This window comes from Grampus griseus, assembly GCF_964374135.1.
Source record: "Grampus griseus genome assembly, chromosome: X".
Taxonomy (NCBI): domain Eukaryota; kingdom Metazoa; phylum Chordata; class Mammalia; order Artiodactyla; family Delphinidae; genus Grampus; species Grampus griseus.
In genome coordinates, this window is record NC_138999.1 from 125,973,422 (window position 1) to 125,996,537 (window position 23,116).

The window sequence follows — 23,116 nt, forward strand, 5'->3', positions numbered from 1 at the left end:
AGATACCACATCTTCTTTATCTACTCATCTGTTTATGGACACAGGTTGCTTCCATATCTTCGATATTGTAAATAGTGTTGTGATGAGCATTGGGGTGCAGGTATCTTTTCAAAGTATGGTTTTCTCTGAATATATGCCCAGGAGTGGAATTGCTGGATCATATGGTAGCTCTATTTTTAGTTTTTTGAGGAACCTCCATACTGTCTTCCATAGTGGCTGCACCAATTTACACTCCCACCAACAGTGCAGGGGGGTTCCCTTTTCGAGGAGGCCCATTCTTTAAACCAACCCATCAGAGGGAAAGATTGTTTAGTGATCCACTGTAATGCAGCCCTGGAAAGCCGTCAGCCATGAGGATATGCATGTGATGACAGCAGATCAAGGTGGTTCACACACACACATACACGAATGCTGCTTGGTCCTGGCGAGTTCCTGGGATTTCAGAAATGACCTCCTACCTTGCATCCCAGGGAAAAAGTTTGTAACTGGAGCTAAAGGTGAAAAGCTTGTCTGTACTCTGAAGAGCTTGTTTTGCAGAATAAATTTCAGATGAGGATAATTAAACCACTTCTTGGAGAACTGAGTCTGATTTCACTGGGCCTTTTAGTATATAAGATCTTTCATCAAGTGACTTTCATGGTCCTGATTGGAGCCCACTAATTATCCCAACCAGCTATTTTCATCGAGTGCGCATCGTGGTGTGCTGACGTGCACATACATTCCAGCTCTGGTAAGGAAACAGGAGGCATCCCGAAATGCTGCAATCAATATTAATGTACTCGAAATCACACTTCCATCTGTTTCTGAATTAATAAAACACAAGATAGATGTCCTCATTTCCCTCTCTCTTTCTCTCTTTTAGCAAAATGCTTCAAAAGTCGCTCAGATACCATCTCCATGGGTAGGCAATGGAAAGTAAGTATCTTCTGAAAATTATTTTTTCATGAAAATCAGCGATCGAATAGACCCCAAATATTGGGTATTGACAACCCCAGGTGGAAAGGTCAGTTCTGAATCTACAGTAATTTTGGTGCACGCAGAATTCTAGTCAGGTTTCAGCTAATAGCAGGACAGAACAGTTTAAGATGATGTGATTCCAAATTTCTTTCACTATTTGATCTTTAAGCCAAATGACGGCCATAAAAGTATCAGTTAATGAGATGGCAAGCACCGTGCCATTTCGGGGAGGCAGGGTAAAGTTACCTCCACTGCAGTGATTTTTCAATGAGTCACTCAGTAATGAAAGACCAATGAAATATTCATTGATATATGGTAAGTGCTTTAATAAAACCAGAGGCATAATAGCGCTGAAAATGTGAAGGCACTTGGTCAGCCAATTATCTGAACCTTCATGATGATTTTTATATTAATACTAAAATACCCTGACCTGAAATGTAACAGCAGCTACGCTACTGCCGGTCTGAGGCTCGGTGAACTCACCCACTCTGCGGCCGTCCTTAGAGCCCTATCTGCTCGGGGCAGCTCAGCCCTCCAGCAGTAGGGCAGGAGCTGGGAAGCCAGCTGACGTGGGCCAGGAGCTGCCCTTAGCTCCCAGGGTAAACTAAGAGAGCCCCTTCCTCTCTTTACAATGAAAGGGCCGGACCCAGTGACATCGGAGGCTCATCTGAAGACAGGTTCCTTTTCAGAGGGCGACTTGGAATCCTAGTTCTGTCTCAGCCCTGAACTGCCTACATGCCCACACTTAACTGGCTTGAGCACCCGTTTCTCCTGTGATTCCAATACTTCCCTCACCACCCCAAGCCCACTTCCCACCAGTGGATGTATACCTTCACAAAGAGCTGGGGGGGTCCCCATTTTTCTTCATTTCAAAATTCTTATGTCTCTGATCAAAACACTTTCTTGAACAGTGAAATAGTCTCCTTTGCCACTTTATAGTTTAAAGCACAGTCCCGAAGCAGTGGGATTGTGAACTCTAAGATCATAAAAACATTCAGAGTGAGGGAGCAGATCCATTAAAAACTACGTGTTAACTCAATTACTGTATTGAAAGGAAGGACCGTTCAAACTGTTGAATTAGGTCTCCCTCTTATACTGACGGACAAAAGTGAAAGAACGCTTCTCTCTGGAAGCTCAGAAAATAAAAATAACTATTGAAAGGCCCAGAGAAAGCTATTTTCTCTGAGCACGGAGTAAAGCAAGGGCAAATTCAGGTAAGCAGCCATTAAAGGATCATTGGGAAAAAATTTTTTTTTAATTCTGCAACGAAAGAACTCAAACACATTGTACGCTTGTGAAGTCACATGAAAAGCGTCCCGAAATGATTTTTAAAGCAGCTCCTGTCTGAAGAAAGCACACTCCCGTTGGTAGTCCAGAGAGCTTCTGAATGAGGCAACTCAAAACGGTCGCCCAGAGGTTACAGCCCATTCATTCAGCAAACACTTTGGGTACATTTCCCTACAAGAGACCTGGGACGCAGCGGAATTCCAAGGGCTCCCTGCACTCGAGAAGCACGCAGTCCAGTGGAGGGGGGTGACAGGTATGAACAAAGTTCTGCAGACACCCAAGCAAAAGAGAGCGCGGACCTCCATGGGTGGTCAGGGAGGGCTTCTTTGTCTCCCAGCAACACTATAGCCTGCTTCCCCCAGCGAATGATGACAGCTGGCCCCGCACCAGACCTTTCACGATGCCTTGACCCTGACCGTGAAGAAGCAGTTGGAAGAAGGAGAAGAAAAATCCGCTTGATATAGAGCAGGGGTCGGCAAACCTTTTCTGCAAAGGGCCAGATAGTACATACTTGGGGCTTCGCCGGCCCAGAGGCAAAACCGAGGGTGTCATATGTAAAGAGAATATAAGAGAAAACAAGTTTCCACAAACATCTCACTGATGAAATTCAGAATATAACAGCAGTTAAGTACAAGTTTTATAATACAAGTCTGTTCAGGAGAGGAATGGAATTTTGAAAAAATAACATTTTGCGTCACTGGGGTTCAAAGGTAGCATTCTCGCTCATCCAATTGACTGCAAATGTCCATCTTTTCACACCATTCATAGCTCACAGGCCATACAGAAACAGGTGGTGCACCAGCTTTTTTGACCTCCACAGAGAGTCATGGAAACCATGTTATGGAGAGTCTAAAAGGGCGGGGCAGCAGTCTCAGATGTCACCCAGAGAGAATAAAAAGAAAGAAGGCTGGGAAGGCTATGGAAGGAGGAAAGAACGAGGCCATCTGAGGCCTATAGAAGAACTCTTTCAGTAGACAGGTGGCCGTGGGTACCATATTGAAAGGGTTGGAAGAGAAGAGATATCTCCACATGTTTGGGACATTGGCCAATAAAAAGATGTGAGGAGTTTGGTGGTCACTGGAGGGAACATTCCCATCAAGCAAAACTTCTCGCCAAGATTAGGGAGGGCTGTGCCTGCGTGAACGTGGCGTGAGCTTGGGGACAGTGGTAGAAACAAGCCAGTGTGGACTCAAGGGTGAGGGTCAAGATGAACACCCAAGTCAGGTGAATCCTTTAGCAGAGGGAGTGTAGGACTTTGAGGTAACTTGATGGAATGGAAGGAGAGTGGACTTTGGAGGAAAACAGACCTGCTTTCAAATCCTGGCCCTTCAACCGATTTGCTACGTGACCCTCAAAAAGGAGCTGAATTTCTCTGAGCCCTTTTGCCATCTGTGAAACAGTGGTGGCAGAAACTCGCCCACAGAGTTGTCACAAGGCTTAGAGATAATATCGGTGAAGCCCAGAGCACTGGGCTTGGTGCACGGCAACTTTAACAAATAGTGGCTCCTGCCACTGCCACGTTTTGTTGTCATTGTTACCTTTTTGAGTTGGAAAACATCAGTGATCTCGCCCCTAGAGCTCCCACAGCTCTTGGTGTACACTTCACTTTTGGCACTTAGCCGAGATTGTCAGAATTTAACGGAGTTCCCTCCCCATTAGACTATTTGCTCGTTTCGCTAAGGGGCTGCTCATTCTTTTATTCACCAGATACTTATTGCATATGCCTGCTGTGTATGAGACACTCTGCCAGGCACTTGACAAACGCATACCCTCTCCATGTGCTGCTGTACGTTGTTCGTCTTCCCTCCCCAGAGCACCTCATGTGTAGTGGATACTACATAATAACAGAGGGATGGCTGGAAGGTAATCCATTCATTTATCTAACGGGTATTAAGTACATGGTATGTGCACCAGGCACTGTTCCAGATGCTGGGAATGACGCTGGATGAAATAGACAAGGATCTAGAGACAAGGACCTCCTCAAGGTCACATTCTTTTGGAAGAGAAAGACGGTACAAAAAGAGTGCATATGCTAGATAATAAATGTCATAGAGGAAGGCGAAACAGGGAGCGGGGATAGAAAGGGCTGCTTGGCCTGGGGGAGGAAGATCCTGAATAGGGACATTAGGGAAGGATGATGGGAGGGCGAGCCATGCAGATCCCTGGGGGAAGTGCATTCCACGCGCAGGGCTCGCCACCACCTCCAACGGGGACGTGACTCGTGATTACCAGGAACAGCAGGGGCTGAGTGCGGTTGGAAGGCAAGGGAGCATGTTGGACGCCCAGGGTGCTTATGCTGTGAGTGGTCGGAAGCCCGTGCTGGGGCGTACACACTCATGGCCACGTGCCACGGACGTGTGAAGAACAGCACCAGATCTGAAGCAGATCCACAGAGGGAGAACTGAACGACGAAGCCCAAGCTGTGGGGAGAGCCAAGCTGGAGTTGGAGGCACACCAAGATGAGCGCGGCAACGGCCCTCTTTCAGCCAGAGGCAGTGTCCTAGGCAGGTTTTGATTCGTGGATTTCACGCGTCTGATGCTGTGTGCAGGGTATGCAGCCGTCCTCCGCGCAAGGTCAGCTCACAGAGCCTCGTGTCAGGTCCGTCGTGACCAAAACCGAACACATGCCCTCGCTCTCCTCGCCTCCACCGCTGATCATTTAAAAGAAGGTGCCGAGTGGAAGGGAAAGAAAGCCCCTCAATAGCTCTTCAACGTTGTAAACTGAAAAGGCCTTTTCAGGATGTAGGAGATAAACGGAGGTGATGTGTTTCCCCTTATGACTTCTGGACATGATTGGAAATCACTGAATCCAGCCTTTTCTTGCAGGCCAGGGAAGGTCCAGCGAGGGGAGGGGTCTCAGGAGCACACGGCAATTGTACGTAAGGCAGGGCCAGGCTAGAGTCCCGGTCCCTGGGATTCCAGAACTTTCCCAGCACCCCACGGTCCCCCTCTCAACATCTGTGACACTGACACCTCTGCAGTCTTCTCTAGAGATTACAAATGAGGACGTTTTCCTTTCTGGCCGTAAATTGACATTTACGGGTTAATGACCACCACTGGGTGGGAAAAGACTAGAAAATAGCATTTGCAACCTGCCATGACAAAAAAATCTAGCATTCACTGCTCTTTTGCTAACACTTCTGTGCCCAGGTCCCTGAGTTTAACCATTCCCCTGACCACACCCCGCCTTGAAAGTAAATCTTTCCATCAAGAAGTATCAAACATCTCAGAAATTATACAGGAAAACCTTCACACCCTCTTCCATCACACAAGCGCAGAGCACTTGCACAGAGGATCCACTTTCCCCCTCATGCCAGAACATACCAGAAGACATACTCTGTTTGCGGAAATGGACCAATGCCCTCCCGTGGCTGTAGGCACCGCCTGCGTGAGTCTCAGGCGAGTGCATCAGTTGAGTTGCTCCCAGACCGAGTCAGCCCTGCTTTGGCATTTTGGTACGTGGTGACTGCCGTTCCCCCAAATCCTCTGTGTATGCAGCCTGTCAGGGTGCGCATCTGTTCTAGGAGCAGAGATCGGCTCTGAGAAATACAGCCACCCTGCAAAGGTAGTTGCCAACAGGTGGCTGGCACAGGGGAGGGAGTGTGAGAAGGGCGCCTCACGATGGGCAGTCATTCGAAGGCTGGCTGAACGAGGACAGGGGGGCTGGTGGGTGTGTATAGGTCTTGCTCGTGGGCACAGGCAGCCACCCAGCCTTTGGGACTGTCCCTGACCCTCCATGCGACGTGCAGCCAGCCGGCGACTTCTTGTTGCTGGCATTAAAGGATTAAACAAAAATCTACCTCCGAACATTGGTACTGCCCAAAGTACGAACTCCCCAAACTTCTCTTTATAACCCAGTGTGCAGGTGAACTGCCAGCGATTAACAGCCATCCTGTAGCCACGTCTTAAAGAATCCTAAAGAGATATTCATAATCTTACTTGTTCCAGCTTCCTTAGTATTGCTCCTTGGGGGGCTTTTCAGGATTGCACTTTGCTTATGGTGGCAACTGTATTTGGAGCAAACTGTCACCATGGTTTCCACAAAACACTTTGATAAGAGACCAGTATTGCACATCAAGTCTTTTCTAAGTGCCAGTATCCATTCTGGCAGCAGGTAGAGAAATCATCGTAGCTCTGAGCTGATGCTTTCTCTGGAACATCAGAAGACTTGTTAGATGTATTCAAAGTAAGAGCTACATTTGTGGGTAGAATTAATGCCAGAGGAAGATTCACCCAGCTCTCTGTGTGGTATTTTAAAACAAAGTAGCGATGTGCATGGAGTCATCAGTGGTTCCCAAAGGCAGTCAGACTTCAGGGTTTAAAGTTAGAAAAGGATAAGGATGGCTCGTTCTACAGCCTGGCCCTGTGGCCCCGTGTGGGTTGGTCTAATGAGGCAGGAACAGGGCGATAATAAGTTCTCTCTACGCTGGGGCCTCTGGAGAAAGCTACGGTGCTGGCAAAAGCTATAGGATGTCCTCTGAGAGGAGTCGGTGGGTTGCAAGAGCAAGCTGCATATATGTTCACCATGCTAAAACTCACTGTGGCAAATCAGGTCCTCATGAGGTCCCAGTGTGATGGGGGAGGCCTAGGACGCCGCTGTCACTCTTCCCAAGCAACCTAACAAAGCCTGTCTCTTCCCATCCCCCAGAAACACTCCATCCCCAGTGTCTCTCAACAACGTGTCTCCCATCAACGCAATGGGGAACTGTAACAACGGCCCGGTCACCATCCCCCAGCGCATTCACCACATGGCCGCCAGCCATGTCAACATCACTAGCAACGTGTTACGGGGCTACGAACACTGGGACATGGCCGACAAACTGACAAGAGAGAATAAAGGTATGCTGCTCTGCTCGACCCATTGCTCACGGGCCATGGTGGAGTCAACTTGCTTTCAATGGCTTGAGTTTTCCGTGGTGGCCTTCTCTTTCTGTCTGATTTCCAGGGCTACGTGAGGGAAGAGGGGGTTAGCTCAGGGCTGACGTGGTGACCAGTTTTTGCTGAGAGAGTGAAAAAGGCCTAGGATTGAGTTCTCCTTTAAAGTTTAAAGTAACTTGACCTATGATGTGTTGGCGAATGTCTGTTTCGCATTTTCACTCAATGGTAAGGATCAATGCAGAGAAACAGAGCAAAGGAGAAAATAATGATTTGCAAATTAATTGGGATTAAGGCACTTGGCTTTTTTATTTTTTTGGAGAGGTGGGGTTGAACCAAGGCCTTTTACCTTCGTTTTAATCGTCAGCTCCAGTGAGTACATGACGATGCGGCTTTGCAGTCAGAAGCCAAGGCCAAGGCTCAGCTAGTGTTTTTCACCCACTGACACCTGGGATGAAAGATCAGAGCCCTGTTCATGGGAACACATGAGGTTGGCTACAAAACAAATGTGAGGAGAGCCCTGCTTCACCAGAGGGTGAGTCAGTGGTCCTCAGCCACTCATGCTGCCATCTGTGACCCTAGCTGTCACACAGGTTCGCCCCAAAGCCGCCTGTCCTAATGAAGACGGGAAGTTCAAAGAAACCATACTTTTGCCCTGGCCGTTCAGTTGACTTCGGTGATTCTGGCCCAGCAGTCAGCGACAGACCCACTCTAGTCGAAGTGAGGACAGATGTGGGTCTTTCTGAATCAGACTGCAAAGAGGTGACCTGTGGTTTAGAGCAGTAGAGACATCTGGCTAGGTACAGGCAAGAATTAGCATCTCGCAGGCTGGTGGCCCCTGCTGGGACAGGGTATGGTATAAGTTGCATGGAGTGGGCTTGGGTCCCAGACAGTGACAGGACTTTCTTGGAATCAGGCTGGGGCTGCAGGCTACCTAGATGCAGAGGGGCGTTCCCGTGGGTTACCGGCCCCTCCTCCTGGCTGCATCTCTATTGCGGCATCGCTAAGCGGGCGGGGAAACTGTCCCACGGAACTAGGAAGGGTGAGATTTTGAAGCCTAATCACTTAAGCTTGAATCCTGTCGGGCACTGGCTGGGTGACCCCAGGCAAGTTACTGAAATCTGTGAGCTACTCCCTAGCTTCCATCTCTAGAATGGATATAATAGGATGATGATGAAACTACCCAGAAGGATGGTAGACATGGGTGGAATAAAATAAGATGTGTAAATCACCTAGCATAAAATATCAAGTGCGAGGTAGAAATCCTACAAAGATTTCTTTCTCTTTCCTTACTCCATATGATGACACATCTATATAATTGAAAGAGTCTGTGCCTATCAAAGCATATTGCATAATTTGGGACTCCGACCCCTTGACCCAGCTCTACACTTGCACTGACTCCTAGGGCTATTTGCATGTGTCGGTTCTGTGTGTTCATGCGGTCATTTCTATACGCCACGTGCTGTACTATTTGTTTTATCATTTGTTGTGTCATTTAGCCCCATTTCCTAGCTGTAGAAACCGAGGCTCAGTGAGATGCAGAAATTCACCCATGATATCACAGCTCATCATATTGGAAGCAGAAATTGAGTCGAGACATGTCTGGTTTCAGAGTGTGAACTTTTATCCTATAGGATGCACTGCCCATCTAGAGGGCGAGATTAACAACGGGTCCTTGGAGACCTTCGGTGAGCTCCTGTCCTCAGTTACCTGAGTAATGGGCAGTTCTTAACTCGTCCACTTCCCTAGGCTTCTGGAAATCCAAAGACAACTAACCCAGACAACCAGGCCAATCCAAGGGTTCTAGAATTGCTCAGGAAGGCATAAAGCATCTTAAGTCTTGCCTAGCTTGTCGGCCTCTGCTCTTCTCTGTCTTATTTTGTATTGGTAACTGGAGAGCTGTTCAATATTTATGGATTTCCTTCACAATTGCATCTATTTTCAAAATCTGTTAAAGTAATTCCTTCTAAATTAACCACAGAACTTTCCAGGAGCAATGTAGCGGCTGGGCTGATGTTGGACTCAGATGGTGCTCATCTTGGCCTTAGCACAGTGTGTCAAGGAGTTGTTCAATTCCCTGACTAATATTGAATCAAAATGACTGTGTCAGTCTACCAGCAGAAAGATGCTGCACCCCGCTGGTGTGGTCCTAGGGCTGTACCAGGGGCCGGGGAGAGGACCTAGTTTGGAATCTTCTGTTTACGGCCCTGAGTTTCACACACTTTGTCATTTCTGAACTGCTTGAAGTGGGGGTTTCTTCCCACATCTGTCTTGTCTACATAGACATGGGGAAACTGAGGCACTTCCCTTTTGATTGGTACTCTGCCTCCCACTGGAGACCACCACGTACCTGCACCTTTTTCCACCCAATCTTGCAATGGAGGTGGCGGAGGTTGGCTGTCCCAGTGGAAGGTCTCCACCCCTGCCCCATGTCTGCCCACCTGTACAGCTGCAGATGGCTCATTGCAGAACATTCTGGTGCTCAAATGGGCCAATAGGGCTGATTCTGCCCTCTGGCCTTTATTCTAGAAGCCCGGTTCCTTACCTTCCCAGCTGCTGACTCGAAACACTTATTAAAATGGTGACCTGGGTACCCAATGAAGAGTGCCACCGCAGAGGCTTCCCTGGTGGCGCAGTGGTTGAGAGTCCGCCTGCCGATGCAGGGGACACGGGTTCGTGCCCCGGTCCGGGAGGATCCCACATGCCGCGGGGCGGCTGGGCCCGTGAGCCATGGCCACTGAGCCTGCGCGTCCGGAGCCTGTGCTCCGCAGCGGGAGAGGCCACAACAGTGAGAGGCCTGTGTACCGCAAAAAAAAAAAAAAAAAAAAAAAAAAAAATAGAATGCCACCACAGACTTTGTACACAATATCCAGGGGACATCCCACTCACGTTCACTCGACAACAACTGGGTCCTTTAACATCTCCCTTAATATTGTATTACGGAAGAGAGTATTTTCAATGCCCAAAGTAATTTACTCCCTTATCAGCAGAAATTACTTTTATTGCATAGTACAGGTTAAAAAGTATCACATAATCAAATGAAGCTGATACGTGGAGAAGGAGCCCATATGTTCTACATAACGTGAAGAATCAATGCATTGTTTAGTGAAATACCATCTGCTGGGCAATCAAGCACACATAACCCATGCATGGAAATTGCTTTCCGAGAAGGCAGGAGAGCATCCCAACCACTTGAAGGTAGTCTCCAGCCTCCTCCCCCCCACTGAGCCAGCACGAGTGATTTCCTCGTGGCTGAGGGAACAGGACGCCCAAGAGTTTCCTTCTCACCGAGATCATCGCGGTGCCAGACAGACGTGCAAAGGGGAAGCCTAGCTGCTTTCTAGGCATCATAGAGTTTTTCCCACAGACCTCCCACCCCGCCCCAAAGCAGACAGTCTAAGACTCTGGTCCCACTGCTTAGTAGTAAGGCCTCAGTGCCATTCCTTCCCCGAGTCAGCTGGAGGGGAATCGGCCAGGCAGTCTTACCATCCGTGTGCCGGGGGGCAGGGGGAAGTGCTATGCGACAGATCCTTACAGGTCATTTTCCTTCCCTAAAGGAGTAAGACTTACCAAATCAGATGCCTCCTAGACATTTATCTGGCCTTAGAGGCCGATGGCGCTAATGGCTGTCTAGGCTCACCAGCTGTATCTACGTCAAGGCAAGAAACATCGATACTCAGTTCATTTAGACAAAAGGAAAAGAGAATATTTTCAATTCCATAACGCATAGAATGAAAAACAGCTTGGTATCATATAGACCATGGCTCCCTACCATTTTGTGTGTAAAGACCCCTTTCTAACTATAAATTTATAATATATAAAAATATAAATTCCAGGGCTTCCCTGGTGGCACAGTGGTTGAGAGTCCGCCTGCCGATGCAGGGGACACGGGTTCGTGCCCCGGTCCGGGAAGATCCCACATGCCGCGGAGCGGCTGGGCCCGTGAGCCGTGGCCGCTGAGCCTGCGCGTCCGGAGCCTGTGCTCCGCCACGGGAGAGGCCACAACAGTGAGAGGCCCGCGTACCGCAAAACAAAAACAAAAATATAAATTCCATATTTTATATAAAATATATTTAGATACATTTTATTTTAGATACGTAATGTTATGTGTATATTTTCAATACATAAATATATGTTTCTATAAACATATATAAATATTTAGACAAATATATTTTATAGGTACTATATGCATACTGTGATATGTGTGTGTCGTCTGAGAAAATATATGGTGATTTGAAAAAACTTACTATGAATGAACAGATTTGAATGAATTTGTGTTTTCTTAACCACAGTGACACAAACTTGATTTATGCTGTAGAGCTTGGGGCGCTAACAAAACATTAAAATAGTAGAGCTTGACATCCATATGGAGTTTGGGTCACCTAGCAGGTACTCTGGACACTTGTGTCGAAAGAATGAATGAACGCACAACGGATAACTTGTCCAACGCCCGCGTGGTTGTGGTCCTGCTGTCGTTCAAAGGCCTGACCGAGGTCTGCTCTGATTTTCAGAATTCTTTGGCGATCTGGACACGTTGATGGGGCCCCTGACCCAGCACAGCAGCATGACCAATCTCGTCCGCTACGTTCGCCAGGGACTGTGCTGGCTGCGCATCGACGCCCACTTGTTGTAGTGGGGTGCGCCCCCGTCTCCAGCACTGGTGGAACTCCACTCATTTGGGAAAATTCTCTTTGATTATGTTTGTTTTTATGCTTCTTTTGATATCTGTGAAAAACAGAAGTCATTGTAAGTGGACACTACACCGTGAGCAGTGTATCTTTTATCACTTAGTCATTTTTCAGTATTTTATATGCATTTCACAGATCCCACCATCCTTTTGTGCTTGATGGAATGACACAGTCCCTACAGTATTGTTTTAAGTCCACACTACCCACAACAAAGAATGGAAAGCAATTGTGAGAACAGGTTCCTGAGAAGTGAAACGGAATGTCATATATAGACATATATATATATGTGTGTGTGTGTGTGTGTCTATATATGAACGCAGGCACAGAGGACCTGCAAAGATGCAAATTTTCAGCAATAGCCATTCCCCAAACTGCACTCTTCTGTCCGGACAAGAACATACTTCAGAATCCTTTGTTAAACTTTTGGGGTTCCCACAGACTCAGTTTTCAGATGAGAATTTTCATTGTCGCAACCCACTGGTTAGATGTTGTAGCAACATCAGAAAGTCAAACTTAAGAAAATTAATGAGCACGGCAATGCCACTCTGAAATGCAGCCAGAGGACTTTTTAGTTAGTATCCCTTTCCTGATTCCCTATTTGAAAAACTTCAAGGATGAGAAGGAGTGGCAAGATTGATGTCGACAACGTTAAGGCATCAGCTGGCATAAATATTTTTGAACTCCGTGATTTGAAGCGTAAATCCTCACCCAGCATTCTCTTTGTGTAAAGCTCTCCCTTGGAGGGCCGTTCAGTCAGTGCACGCCCTCGTAGCCAAAACGCTACACTCCAGTTTTAGAGATGAGAGACGGGAGGGGTCTGGAAACCGTCCAGGGAATGCACACCTCTGCCTCTTTTGCAGTTGGTTGGCGGGGTCTACAACTGGCAGGACTTTTTTTTTTTATTGTGCTTTGCTCAGATCTCTGGAAACGAAAGTCAAGTTGTCACTACCTAGAAGTAATCATATACAGTTTGCTTCCTAGTGGCTTTAAAATCTGGACTTCCCCAAGTATTATCCCCATTTTCTATTTTACCGGGTTTCTTTTCCACTTCTCTCTGTTTTCTTCTACCTTTCTTTTCCTTTTTCTTTTCTTTCTTTTTTTTTGGGGGGTGCTCATTAGCTTTTGACGGAAATACAATCACTGGTTTTATTCAAGTCTATATTAGCTTGAATCATTTCCATGAAAATCCCGAAGAAAACTTCAAACTCTCTAAGTAGTAGCTAATCTTTTAACAAAAAAAATGAGTCTCGGGGTCATGCTTCACCCTAGGGTGGTTTTGACAGAGCCCTGAACATTGGGAACAGTTCCCTTGATTTGCAGATATTTCTGCATCAGTTGCGACTATCCCCACCCCTTTATGATCCTCTGCGTTCATTTTATGTCCCTAAACATCACAATGTAAATACCATCTTTGGTGTTCCAGCTCACTAGAAGAATTCCCCACACGTAGTAAAAACTATCCCTACGTTAGTTCCTTGTAATTACCTGCCGGTATCTAATTCCACATAGCCCTTCATCTGCTGAGTTATTGGATTCTCTTCACTGAGTTATGACCAGATAAATAATAGATATACACACACATGAAAGATGCAAACTTGTATGATTTTGAAAGCAAGTCACGCAAGTCTGTGATAAGAACGGCAAGGGATCACTCCGCACTCTCATTGTCAAGGTTAGCTGTATCCCCAGTTGCAAAAGAGCCAGACTTGAGCTCCGCTCTGGTCATCTCTGAGTTGAAGGCCCTTTGTTGTATCATAAGGGCTGTGGAAGTTGTCCTCCAATGGCTGAGGCCACGTTGTGAAAAGCTGACAGCTGGGAGCGTCCCAGCAGCTGAACCAGCACTTTTCATGCTCCCGGTACGGTTGAGCTGGACGTTGGCAGTCTCAGCGTCAAACCTCACACACGCAGACACACACACAGACCAATGAAACCCGAGAGAATCTTTTCTGAGCCTCTTAAGTGAGGAAAATGATCCTATGAACGACTCCGGACACCCAAGGTGGGTGTCACCTATCCAAATGAAGCTGATGGCTCTGCAGTGACTCAAGGTCTCTGTGTGTTTTCCACGGCTTATCAGGTAGAGTGCCTGACTATGACTATATGATGAAGCCCGCTGGCTTGCCTTGCAAGTTCAACCTAGACCACAATCCTAGACCATCATGGATTTAGGAGTAGATTCTTCTTGAAATTCAACCTCTGGAAAGTAGACATTAGAATGCTAGGGGCAGTTTCCCGGGGAAACTAGCACATTGCCTCATGAATGAAAGACTCGTAGCTCTAGTTTCAGTGCGTCATCATATCTACATGGCACACAGCACGGAAGCAGCAGAGCATCCTGCCTGCTGCCTGGTGTGTCACCCCTGGTGGCTAAATGTAAAGTGTGTGCCAACTCAGTGGCACAATGACCAAATCTGACAGGCGAGCTCAGGATCACCACCTGATGGTTTAGCAGAGACCCATTTGTAAAGCAGCTTAGAAACCAATTAAACGTGGAGGATGAATTACCTTCCTCTCCCTGGAGGTGGACGTCTTTCGGTTTCCTGATTAAGGACTGTTGCTGTTTTCTAGGCACTCTGTTCATCACATTGTAAACGGTGATGTGTGTCGTAGGTGTGCAGCTATTTGAGGGATTGAGGGATTTTGTCAAGTAAGTCTCTTCGGTGTACCAGTTTGTGGGAGGGATACAAGACACGTGGATGGCGGTGAGAGATCCTGCCTCGAGACTTGGATGGAGGCTTGGTGAGACGCATCTCGCGATAAGCACATGGAGTTAGGGTGACGGGCAGAGAAACGGGCAGGTCCACCGGAGCGAGCAAGTACACAGAAGGATCTCAGCCCTGCAAGCGGGACCCCCGTAGGGCCACCACTATGCCTTCACTTGTCACCCAAGCTCCAACCACAGAGAGTTTGACAAGTTTGTGTTATGATGTTGGCTTGGCTTCGTATTTTAATTAACCTTGGATTTTTTAGTGGTTTTGTCATATTACTGTCTGAGTTTGGTAGGTAGGATTAATTTGAAAAGAGTATACTAGTGTGGTCCTCGGGGTAGGATTTAGCCGTGAGCATGTTGTTAGCCAGCCTGTAGACTGTTAATGACTTAATAATGTCATTGGGAAAATACTAGTAGTTTTCTATTTGGATGACAGAATTGGAAAAGCAGATTAGCTGCTGATAACTTTTCAAAGACTTGAGATTGGGATGCCTTTTTTCCACGTAATGACATCAAACGATTCAAATCTCCAATCAATAACCAAGTTGCTTGATTCAAAACCATTGGCTAAAATGTGTTTTGTTGAGTTTCCAAATGGTGGGGTTTCCTTTGGACATCACCTTGCTAGATTGCATTGGATTGGGTCTTCAGTGGGAAGATACTTGTCCTCTCGGTATCTTTCCCAGAGCTATCTAATTTGGATTGTGTTTTATTCAAATTCGCATCCCGGAGGTTGAAGTTGGAAAATGAAGTTGGAAAGCATTTCTGAAGGCAGAATTGATTTAGCTGTGAGGGAGGAGCCCTCACGTACTTCTCAACAGACATGATAAAATTTCACCTGCGTGAGTGGCAGGTGGGAGACAGCAAACTGGATCACTGGGTAGGACTACTCAGTAAGGCAATGAACTGCTTGCTTAGAGAGGCATCACTCTCCCCATGGAGAAAATGTGTGGCGAGACACTAGAGCTACACAACGTTGAATGGATGGGTCGATTCCGTGCCCCCAAATTCAGTTCTGTGGGGAACAAATATGGCGCCCGTTGTCGCTCGCTCTATTATGCGACTGGCGGACTAAATTCTTCTTGGTTGTCGTTGTCGTTGTCGTTGTTGTTGTTCTCATTCCCACTTGCACAGCCTTATTCTCATGATGGAACTCTGATTCATTTGCTCTTCAGTGTTTGCAAACTCCAGCGACAGAACTGGCATCTGTGTATTGACGGTCAGCAGTGAGTGACCCTGGCAGGAGGCTAATCGGATAGGCTGGTCTCAGACATTAATCCTACCATCTGATATTTTCGGGGAAAGAAAAAGTATGAGTTCCCTTTCCGTTCCCCTCCGCACAAGTCTAGAAACCCCCTTTCCCAAGAGCATCACGTTTCCCTCTGTAATCCATCAACTCAAAGCAAATTGCATTGTGGGGAGGGCCGAGGCGGGTGGGGCCGGGGGTAGCGGGTAGGGAAGCCCTTCCAGTCCAGGCTGCAGTTCTCGCCCCTTTCTGCTTCTGACCTGAGATGGTAATAACTCCTTCATCAGGCTCACAATGGGTTTAGGGGACACGGAACTGCTGTTCCGATCCATGATCAATCATCGTTCTTCTAAGAGATTGGAGCTTTGCTGTTTCATTAACTGTGCAGTGTAGACTAATGGTGTTTAATAAAAATCATTCAAAATTTCAAACTCTTTTGCCAGTGACCTCAATTTTGTTGGCTCTTTGATTCATACCAGACTCTGCGGAGGGAAGGGGGAGACCCAGGAAGCCTGCTACCAGGCCCCTGGCAGGATGCTGTGGGGAGCACCCCCAGGGCCCACCAGCGCTTGCTGGTGAGCTGCCGCATGCAGACCAGCTGGGAACCCTCCTGAAGAAAGAATGCCCCCGTGGACGCTTGCAGCTGTGGCTAGCCTGTTCCTACCGAGGGAATCATTATTCTCCAGCCTCTGCAGCACGAAGCCAGCTGCCAGATCAGGACCTTAATCGGAATTGCAGGCACTTGACCTGTTTGGTTCTGGTCCGCATCGCTCTCGTAGCTACCAAGTAGGGGAAACATCTCAGAGCCTAGAGCCCAGCAGGGCGCGGAAGGCTAGCCAAATGCACCCCAGAAGCACATGCCCTTCTGAGGTCCTGCGGTACTTGGTGACATCAGTGGAAGAGGAGCCCCTGGGCAGGAAGCAGCCTTGGGGAAACCCCCAAAGAGACTGGGTTGGTACCATGTCGCCCAGATACAGAACTAGCTTGTCCTTTGATCTGCCCGGCATGCTACCGCTGGTCTACTGCTCAAACGTTTAACAAGCTCTCTGAGAACAGAAAGCACTTGATTTGTAGCATTTGCCAATCTCCATGGTGTAACTGCTCCCACCATGGCTAATTTCCAGCTACTAGGATGTCACTGAACACCGAGCTGGGAAGAGATGTACGCAAAGTTGGGAGTACACAGTACTGATCGCAGCCAGTCAAAGGGGGCTCGGATTTCACAGTTATGTTCTGTGGACACACACACACACACACACACACACACACTTTAATGACAAACTATTACATCATTTTCAAGTATGAGTCAATCCTCTGGGAAATGTAGATAGGTTTTTTTTTGCTTGTTTGTTTTTTACATCTTTATTGGAGTATAATTGCTTTACAATGGTGTGTTAGTTTCTGCTTTATAACAAAGTGAATCAGTTATACATACACATATGTTCCCATATCTCCTCCCTCGTGCATCTCCCTCCCACCCTCCCTATCCCACCCCTCTAGGTGGTCACAAAGCACCGAGCTGATCTCCCTGTGCTATGCGGCTGCTTCCCACTACCTATCTACCTTACGTTTGGTAGTGTATATATGTCCATGCCACTCTCTCACTTTGTTCCAGCTTACCCTTCCCCCTCCCCATATCCTCAAGTCCATTCTCTAGCAGGTCTGTGTCTTTATTCCTGTCTTACCCCAAGGTTCTTCATGACATTTTTTTTCCTTAGATTCCATATATATGTGTTAGCATACGGTATTTGTCTTTCTCTTTCTGACTTACTTCACTCTGTATGACAGACTCTGGGTCCATCCACCTCACTACACATAACTCAATTTCGTTTCTTTTTATGGCTGAGTAATATTCCATTGTATCTATGTGCCACATCTTCTTTATCCATTCATCCGATGATGGGCACTTAGGTTGTTTCCATCTCCGGGCTATTGTAAATAGAGCTGCAATGAACATTTTGGTACATGACTCTTTTTGAATTTTGGTTTTCTCAGGGTATATGCCCAGTAGTGGGATTGCTGGGTCATATGGTAGTTCTATTTATAGATTTTTCAGGAACCTCCATACCGTTCTCCACAGTGGCTGTATCAATTGATGAGGCCCTGGAGGTGTGGGTTTTAAGCTGGAAGGGATGAGGCCCTCTTGAGCCCAAAGCGTAGATGCATCAGCGGGGGTGAGTGGGTCATCTCCATATCTCCAAGGTAAAACGGAAGTGAGATAAGTGTTTAAAAAACCCTCGTGGTTGGTTAAAAGTAAGGATAGGTGAGTGTTGCTTTTTCTTATTAAAACATCCTAGTACTTCAAACTTGTAAATGTAACTTGGATAACTGATTTACTATTTTCCTACTAATGACAGCCTTCGCCTAGTTAGGAAACATTAGGGCCTCTGTGGAGAACAGCACAGTCCAAAATGCAGTGTGTTGTTTTCTCATAATATGGAAACAGTAATTCTCCCATCTCCCCGTTGTTGTTCAGAAGGTTTTCACTTTCGCTATTAGGGATGGAAGTTATTTAACATGTGTTTTTAGTTGAAAGTACCTACTTACTGTCCTTGTTCTGAATTCAAACCAGAATGTCTCCTGGATCAATTCCATGATTAATATTCAGACATTATCATGCAAAGCAAAACAATTCCCTTTTCCACCCAATATAAAGAAAACCAAGGTCACTAACAAGTAGGCATAAAGTGCAGTATATTTTTCTAAGAGAATGAGGTTTTCGTTAAACACACATACACACACACACACACATACACACACACACACACACACACACTGGTTTTTTTTATTAGACCTCATCATAAATCATCCTGAGAGTAGAACAGAAAGTCTCAAAGGCCCCGTTCTCCTGGTCCCGTACATCTACAGTTAACACGAGCTTTGTATCTGGAAAGATTGAAGAACTTTTCCTAAAATCCTATTTTTCTTTAAACATTTCCACATTCTGTCCGAGCCTGTGTCCACAGTCAAGTGTTAGCCCTGAAGGACACCCGCGTCCTTTACTCTTTCCTTCCAGCCTCTCTCTCTTTTGCCTCCGAGGTTCTTTCTATGACCAGCACAGTAACATGGTTGGTGCGAGGGGCGGCCAGCGGGGAGGGTCTTCCAGCCCCTCGTGGTTTTCCTGCAACATTCATCCTGACTGGGTATGGTCCCATCTGGGTCTGGTTTAATTGCCATTACAGTCACATGGGGACTTGGTGTCCCCCAAGGCAATGGACAGGTTTGCATGGATACAGAGAGCTAGAAATGTGTTCATCATCAGCCGGTGATTTTCTGTTTCAAAACCATCCTCATGAATCAATCATATTCACCCACAGATATTACAAATGAGATTGATTCTGTCTCGAGACAATTTTTCAAGTAGATTTCTTCCCGGATGACTCTACTCCCTGGGTATCTTAGAAAGCGAAACGTTTGAGATGAAATCCCTCACGTTTATTCAGTTCCACAAATGGCTGTTCTTATTCCTATTTTCCTCGGAATAGCGCTTTTGAAGATGGTTTGGTGTAGTGTTGTCTTCGGATAAAATGAATCCTTTAAACGTGAGACCGGTAGAGCTACCGGGCTCAGAATGCCCCTGGGGATCAAAAGATCCCTAAGATTCTTCGCCTTGGCTCGCTTGGTGAGTTGACTGCCATATCCTTAGGCTCCTCCAAGAAGAGACTGGTTTCTGTTCTGTTCTGTGATGGTGATCGTGGTGACTGGGTCTGTTCCTTGTATCTCTCTCTATCTTTCTATCTGGCTCTGGCTTTTGCTTTCCTGCTCGGGCTTTTTCTGTCTCTAAACAAATGAATAGTTGGATTCAATGTGAGCTTCTGAATCGTAACTTGTTCACGCTTTTCAGACATAACAGATTAATAAAAATAGGTGTGTTCTGATTTCCAACATGCCACCTGGACAGGCATGCCGTATTATGAAACCATGATATTATAACAACTGCATTATCACGTGGCAGTATAAATACTCGTCTGTTGAGTTCATTTGTCCAATTGTAGAACTTTGTGGAGCAGTGTTTTGACCTTCATGACGTCATTTTGGAGTAAGTGCAGCGGTTGCAGGCAGATGAGACAGTTTACATCAGGATTTTTCAACGAACTTTAGTTGGAGGCCTGGCAATGGCACACATCTTCAGATGTTGCTGTACCATGATAAATGTGAAACAAAAAGTTCTGTTCCAGAAATTTCCCATAACACTTCAGTCAAGGTGGTTTTATTTAGGTTCATCTTTTTCTTTATTTTTCTTTCTCGTTTTCCTTTTTTTTTATTTTGAAGGGGTTTCTTATTATTGACTGAAGAAATATTTTGATCGATTGCAAAATGTGTATTTCTCCTCTCTCTCCCTCCCTCCCTCTCTCTCTCTTCCCCCCCCCCTCGTTAAAATATTGAAATCTGGAGTCTTTGACAAGTCTGCATTAGATCAGGCCAGGAATGAAGTCTATATCTAAGCAAACACTGATGGGTTTTCAAAGAGGAACACTCCCTGTTCACTGGGCCCTTCCACGCCCCACACTGACAAATGGTACGAAGGACAGAAGGGCACTTTTCTAACATCGTCTGAGACCTAATGCAGTTTAACAAATGACTCCACATGTTTTTCCAGTAAAGTCATTTGACTGAGACTTGAAAAATACCCCCTGAGACTTGCCAGGGGTGTCTTCTGCCTGGTCTGCAGCGTGTGTGTTTGCTTTGTATCTAAGAGGCATATTCCTGTCTTGTGCGCTCATTTGAAGTATTTCCTCACATTCGCATTAGCCTGTATATATAAGAACCAGAAAGATCACCGCAACATGTTGTAAATGAAGATGTGACTCTATAAACCTTTCTCTCATTCTTGAAAATAAAAGACATTTTCATGCATATTTTAAACAGAAAGTTTGTATATTTAAGTGTCATGGAAATATTTATTGAGTAACCAGGATACAAATGGGAATTTAATTGTCATCATGTGCTTTGTGTAGGGGGTGCTTGCCAACACCGTGTCACTGCCCACGTAGAACATGTCATCTGTGTGTGTGTGTGTGTGTGTGTGTGTGTGTGCGTGCGCACATGTGCGACACGTCTGGCTTGCTGTCCTTCATGGGATTTTAGCTTTTCCTTCTTGAAAAACATTCTTGTACGGTTCCAGGAAGGCCATGGCTACATTGCTATATGAAAGCAGTGATTTGAAATGGAAACTCCTCTTCCCTTGGAAGCTATTATCATGATGTTACGGTTCAGCTACATGAATTCCACTGGATTTTGTGAGGGAAGAGGCTCTGTTCAAATCCAACTGAGTTTCCAAGAGAAAACCATAGGCTGAAATGCACAGGGAGGGGGGGAAAGATAGAGGCCACTTCAGCCGCAGCATTTGAGCTCAGCTGAGCCCTTAGGGTTGGAGTGAACTTGCCCCTGAGCCACACCTCAAATCCCTGGGGCCAGTGTCCTGGCCTGGGCTCCCTCCATGTCGGTAGATGAGCGGAACCGTCAGAAATAGCCTGGCCTGGTTCCCGAGAGGCCTTGGCCCTAGTGGAAGACGCTTTTCACACCAAGGGCGCCCTAGGTGGCCATGAAAATGCGGTGGTCATTCATAAAGCGCCCCCTTTGTTTTACCATAATCCAATTCAGCTTTTGAACCGCTTTTTCTTGGGTGCAGGTTTCCAGTCTTCACACTCACTGCAGATTCACCATTGCTCGTCACTGTTCTTAACAAGCATGCTCGTCTTGTCAAAATTTCAGTAAGTTCCGATGCTCTGTATCGACCAAGGTAACTGTTCAAACATCGAGGAGTGAATGAAATGGTACCTGGTTCCTAAAAACTGGTTTCGTGTGCTTTATGCGAAGAAAACTGTATCTGCCTGTGTTGCTTTGCATTTCAAATGCGTGGCACACAGGCGTTTCGTCGGTGCTTTGTTCTCCGTATGGTAACTCTGTATACAAACGTTTTCATGTAGTTTTGCTGTTTTCCAACACGATGTCTCTGTAAAAATGATATTGGCTGAGCTGGTGCGTGGGTCTCTCTCATAGAGGCATTAACTATACTGCCAGTGCATTGAATTATTGAAAAATGCAAAATAAAATTTTTATGAAAATCTCATTTCAGACAGGTAGATGATTCCGCTTACAGACTTGCCAGCCATAAGTACCAAGTTACCACCCCTTTTGCCTTCTAAGGTATGGTCAACCCTCCCACTTACCTCAACGGCTTTACAACTCAGGGCCAGGAAGAAAATACTCTCACAAAGCCAATTGATTTGATGAGAGACCCTTGGCCTAGCATTCAAAGCCCACTGAAGAGAAAATGATCGAATGTTTCGTCATCTGGGTTCCTAGTACACAGCACAAAAAGGCTTGCGAAGTATGAAATTGCAACTGCAGTGGCCGTTGAATTGTACAACTAGACTAAAAACTTAAAAGCACAGCCGACTATGGCCATTTCTGGCTGGGGCGTGCAGCCACTGGCGTGGGAGAGAAGTGTGAGCCATCATTTTAGGTCACAATAATGACGTCATCAGGAAAAGCTTCAGTTATCTTCAGTTCAGTTATATAGTAAAAAGGATATACTAAGGCAGAAGAGCCATATAGTTTAGAACTATTTCCTTCAAAATGTTTAACATTTTCCAGGCGGCACCAAGGGAGTTTCAGGTACCTTGAAATTTCATTGATACCGAGTCTCTTTCCTGGGCACGCAAAGTGAGAAATTGCAATACTAATACACTACGCGGCACGGAGCACTTGTACGTGAACGTGACATTAACAATCAGCTGAGCTGAATTTCCTGTGAACGAGCAAGCGGCCCTTGGTGTGGCCGGATATTCTGACACTGCTGTGATCTTAGGCCAGGTATGAACACTGATGTAGCTAACTGTGGCTGAAACTGAAGAATTCACCAAGAATTCCAAATCCTTCCAGAATTTGAAGCCTACGGTATGGGTAAATATGAACATTTTTCTTAGGAGATAATAAGGAAATAGTTAATCTGAGTAAATAGAGCTAAACGGATTATAAATTTGTTCTCAAGCAAACAAGTTGCTTTCTCCTTCACTCAAAAAAAAACCAGATGTCATAAATTAGATAGGTAAACGTGTGCCTGCGTGCAGAAAAGAGCTGGGAGGAAAAACGCAGAATGACATTTTTCAAAATTGGAGGCTGGGATATGCTAACTGATCAGTTTATGCAGCAGTTACTGTGTGCCAGGCACTGTTCTAGCATTTTCTTATATATCAACTTATATAATCTTCCTAATGACCCTATGAGATAGGTACTATTATATTCCTGTTCTATAGATGACAAGACAGAGGCACAGAGAGATTAAGCAGCTTGCCTAAGGCCACACAGCCGGAATTTGGACAGTGTGGCCCCAAAGCTGTTGATCTT

The 23,116-nt window shown here is 46.1% G+C and overlaps 1 protein-coding gene across 3 annotated transcripts in view; it reads left to right on the top strand.

Annotated features, from left to right (window-relative positions):
- The window catches only part of AFF2 (ALF transcription elongation factor 2), a gene marked incomplete at both ends in the record, with an annotated part of 485,583 nt that extends 473,831 nt beyond the window's left edge, over window positions 1-11,752 (top strand). For all 3 annotated transcript variants that reach the window (XM_082681834.1, XM_082681833.1, XM_082681835.1), the window contains 3 exons: window positions 863-915; window positions 6,893-7,083; window positions 11,631-11,752. In XM_082681834.1, coding sequence (XP_082537960.1) covers window positions 863-915; window positions 6,893-7,083; window positions 11,631-11,752 — 366 coding nt within the window. The remainder of the gene's footprint in view (window positions 1-862; window positions 916-6,892; window positions 7,084-11,630) is intronic.
- Window positions 11,753-23,116: the final 11,364 nt, after the last annotated feature.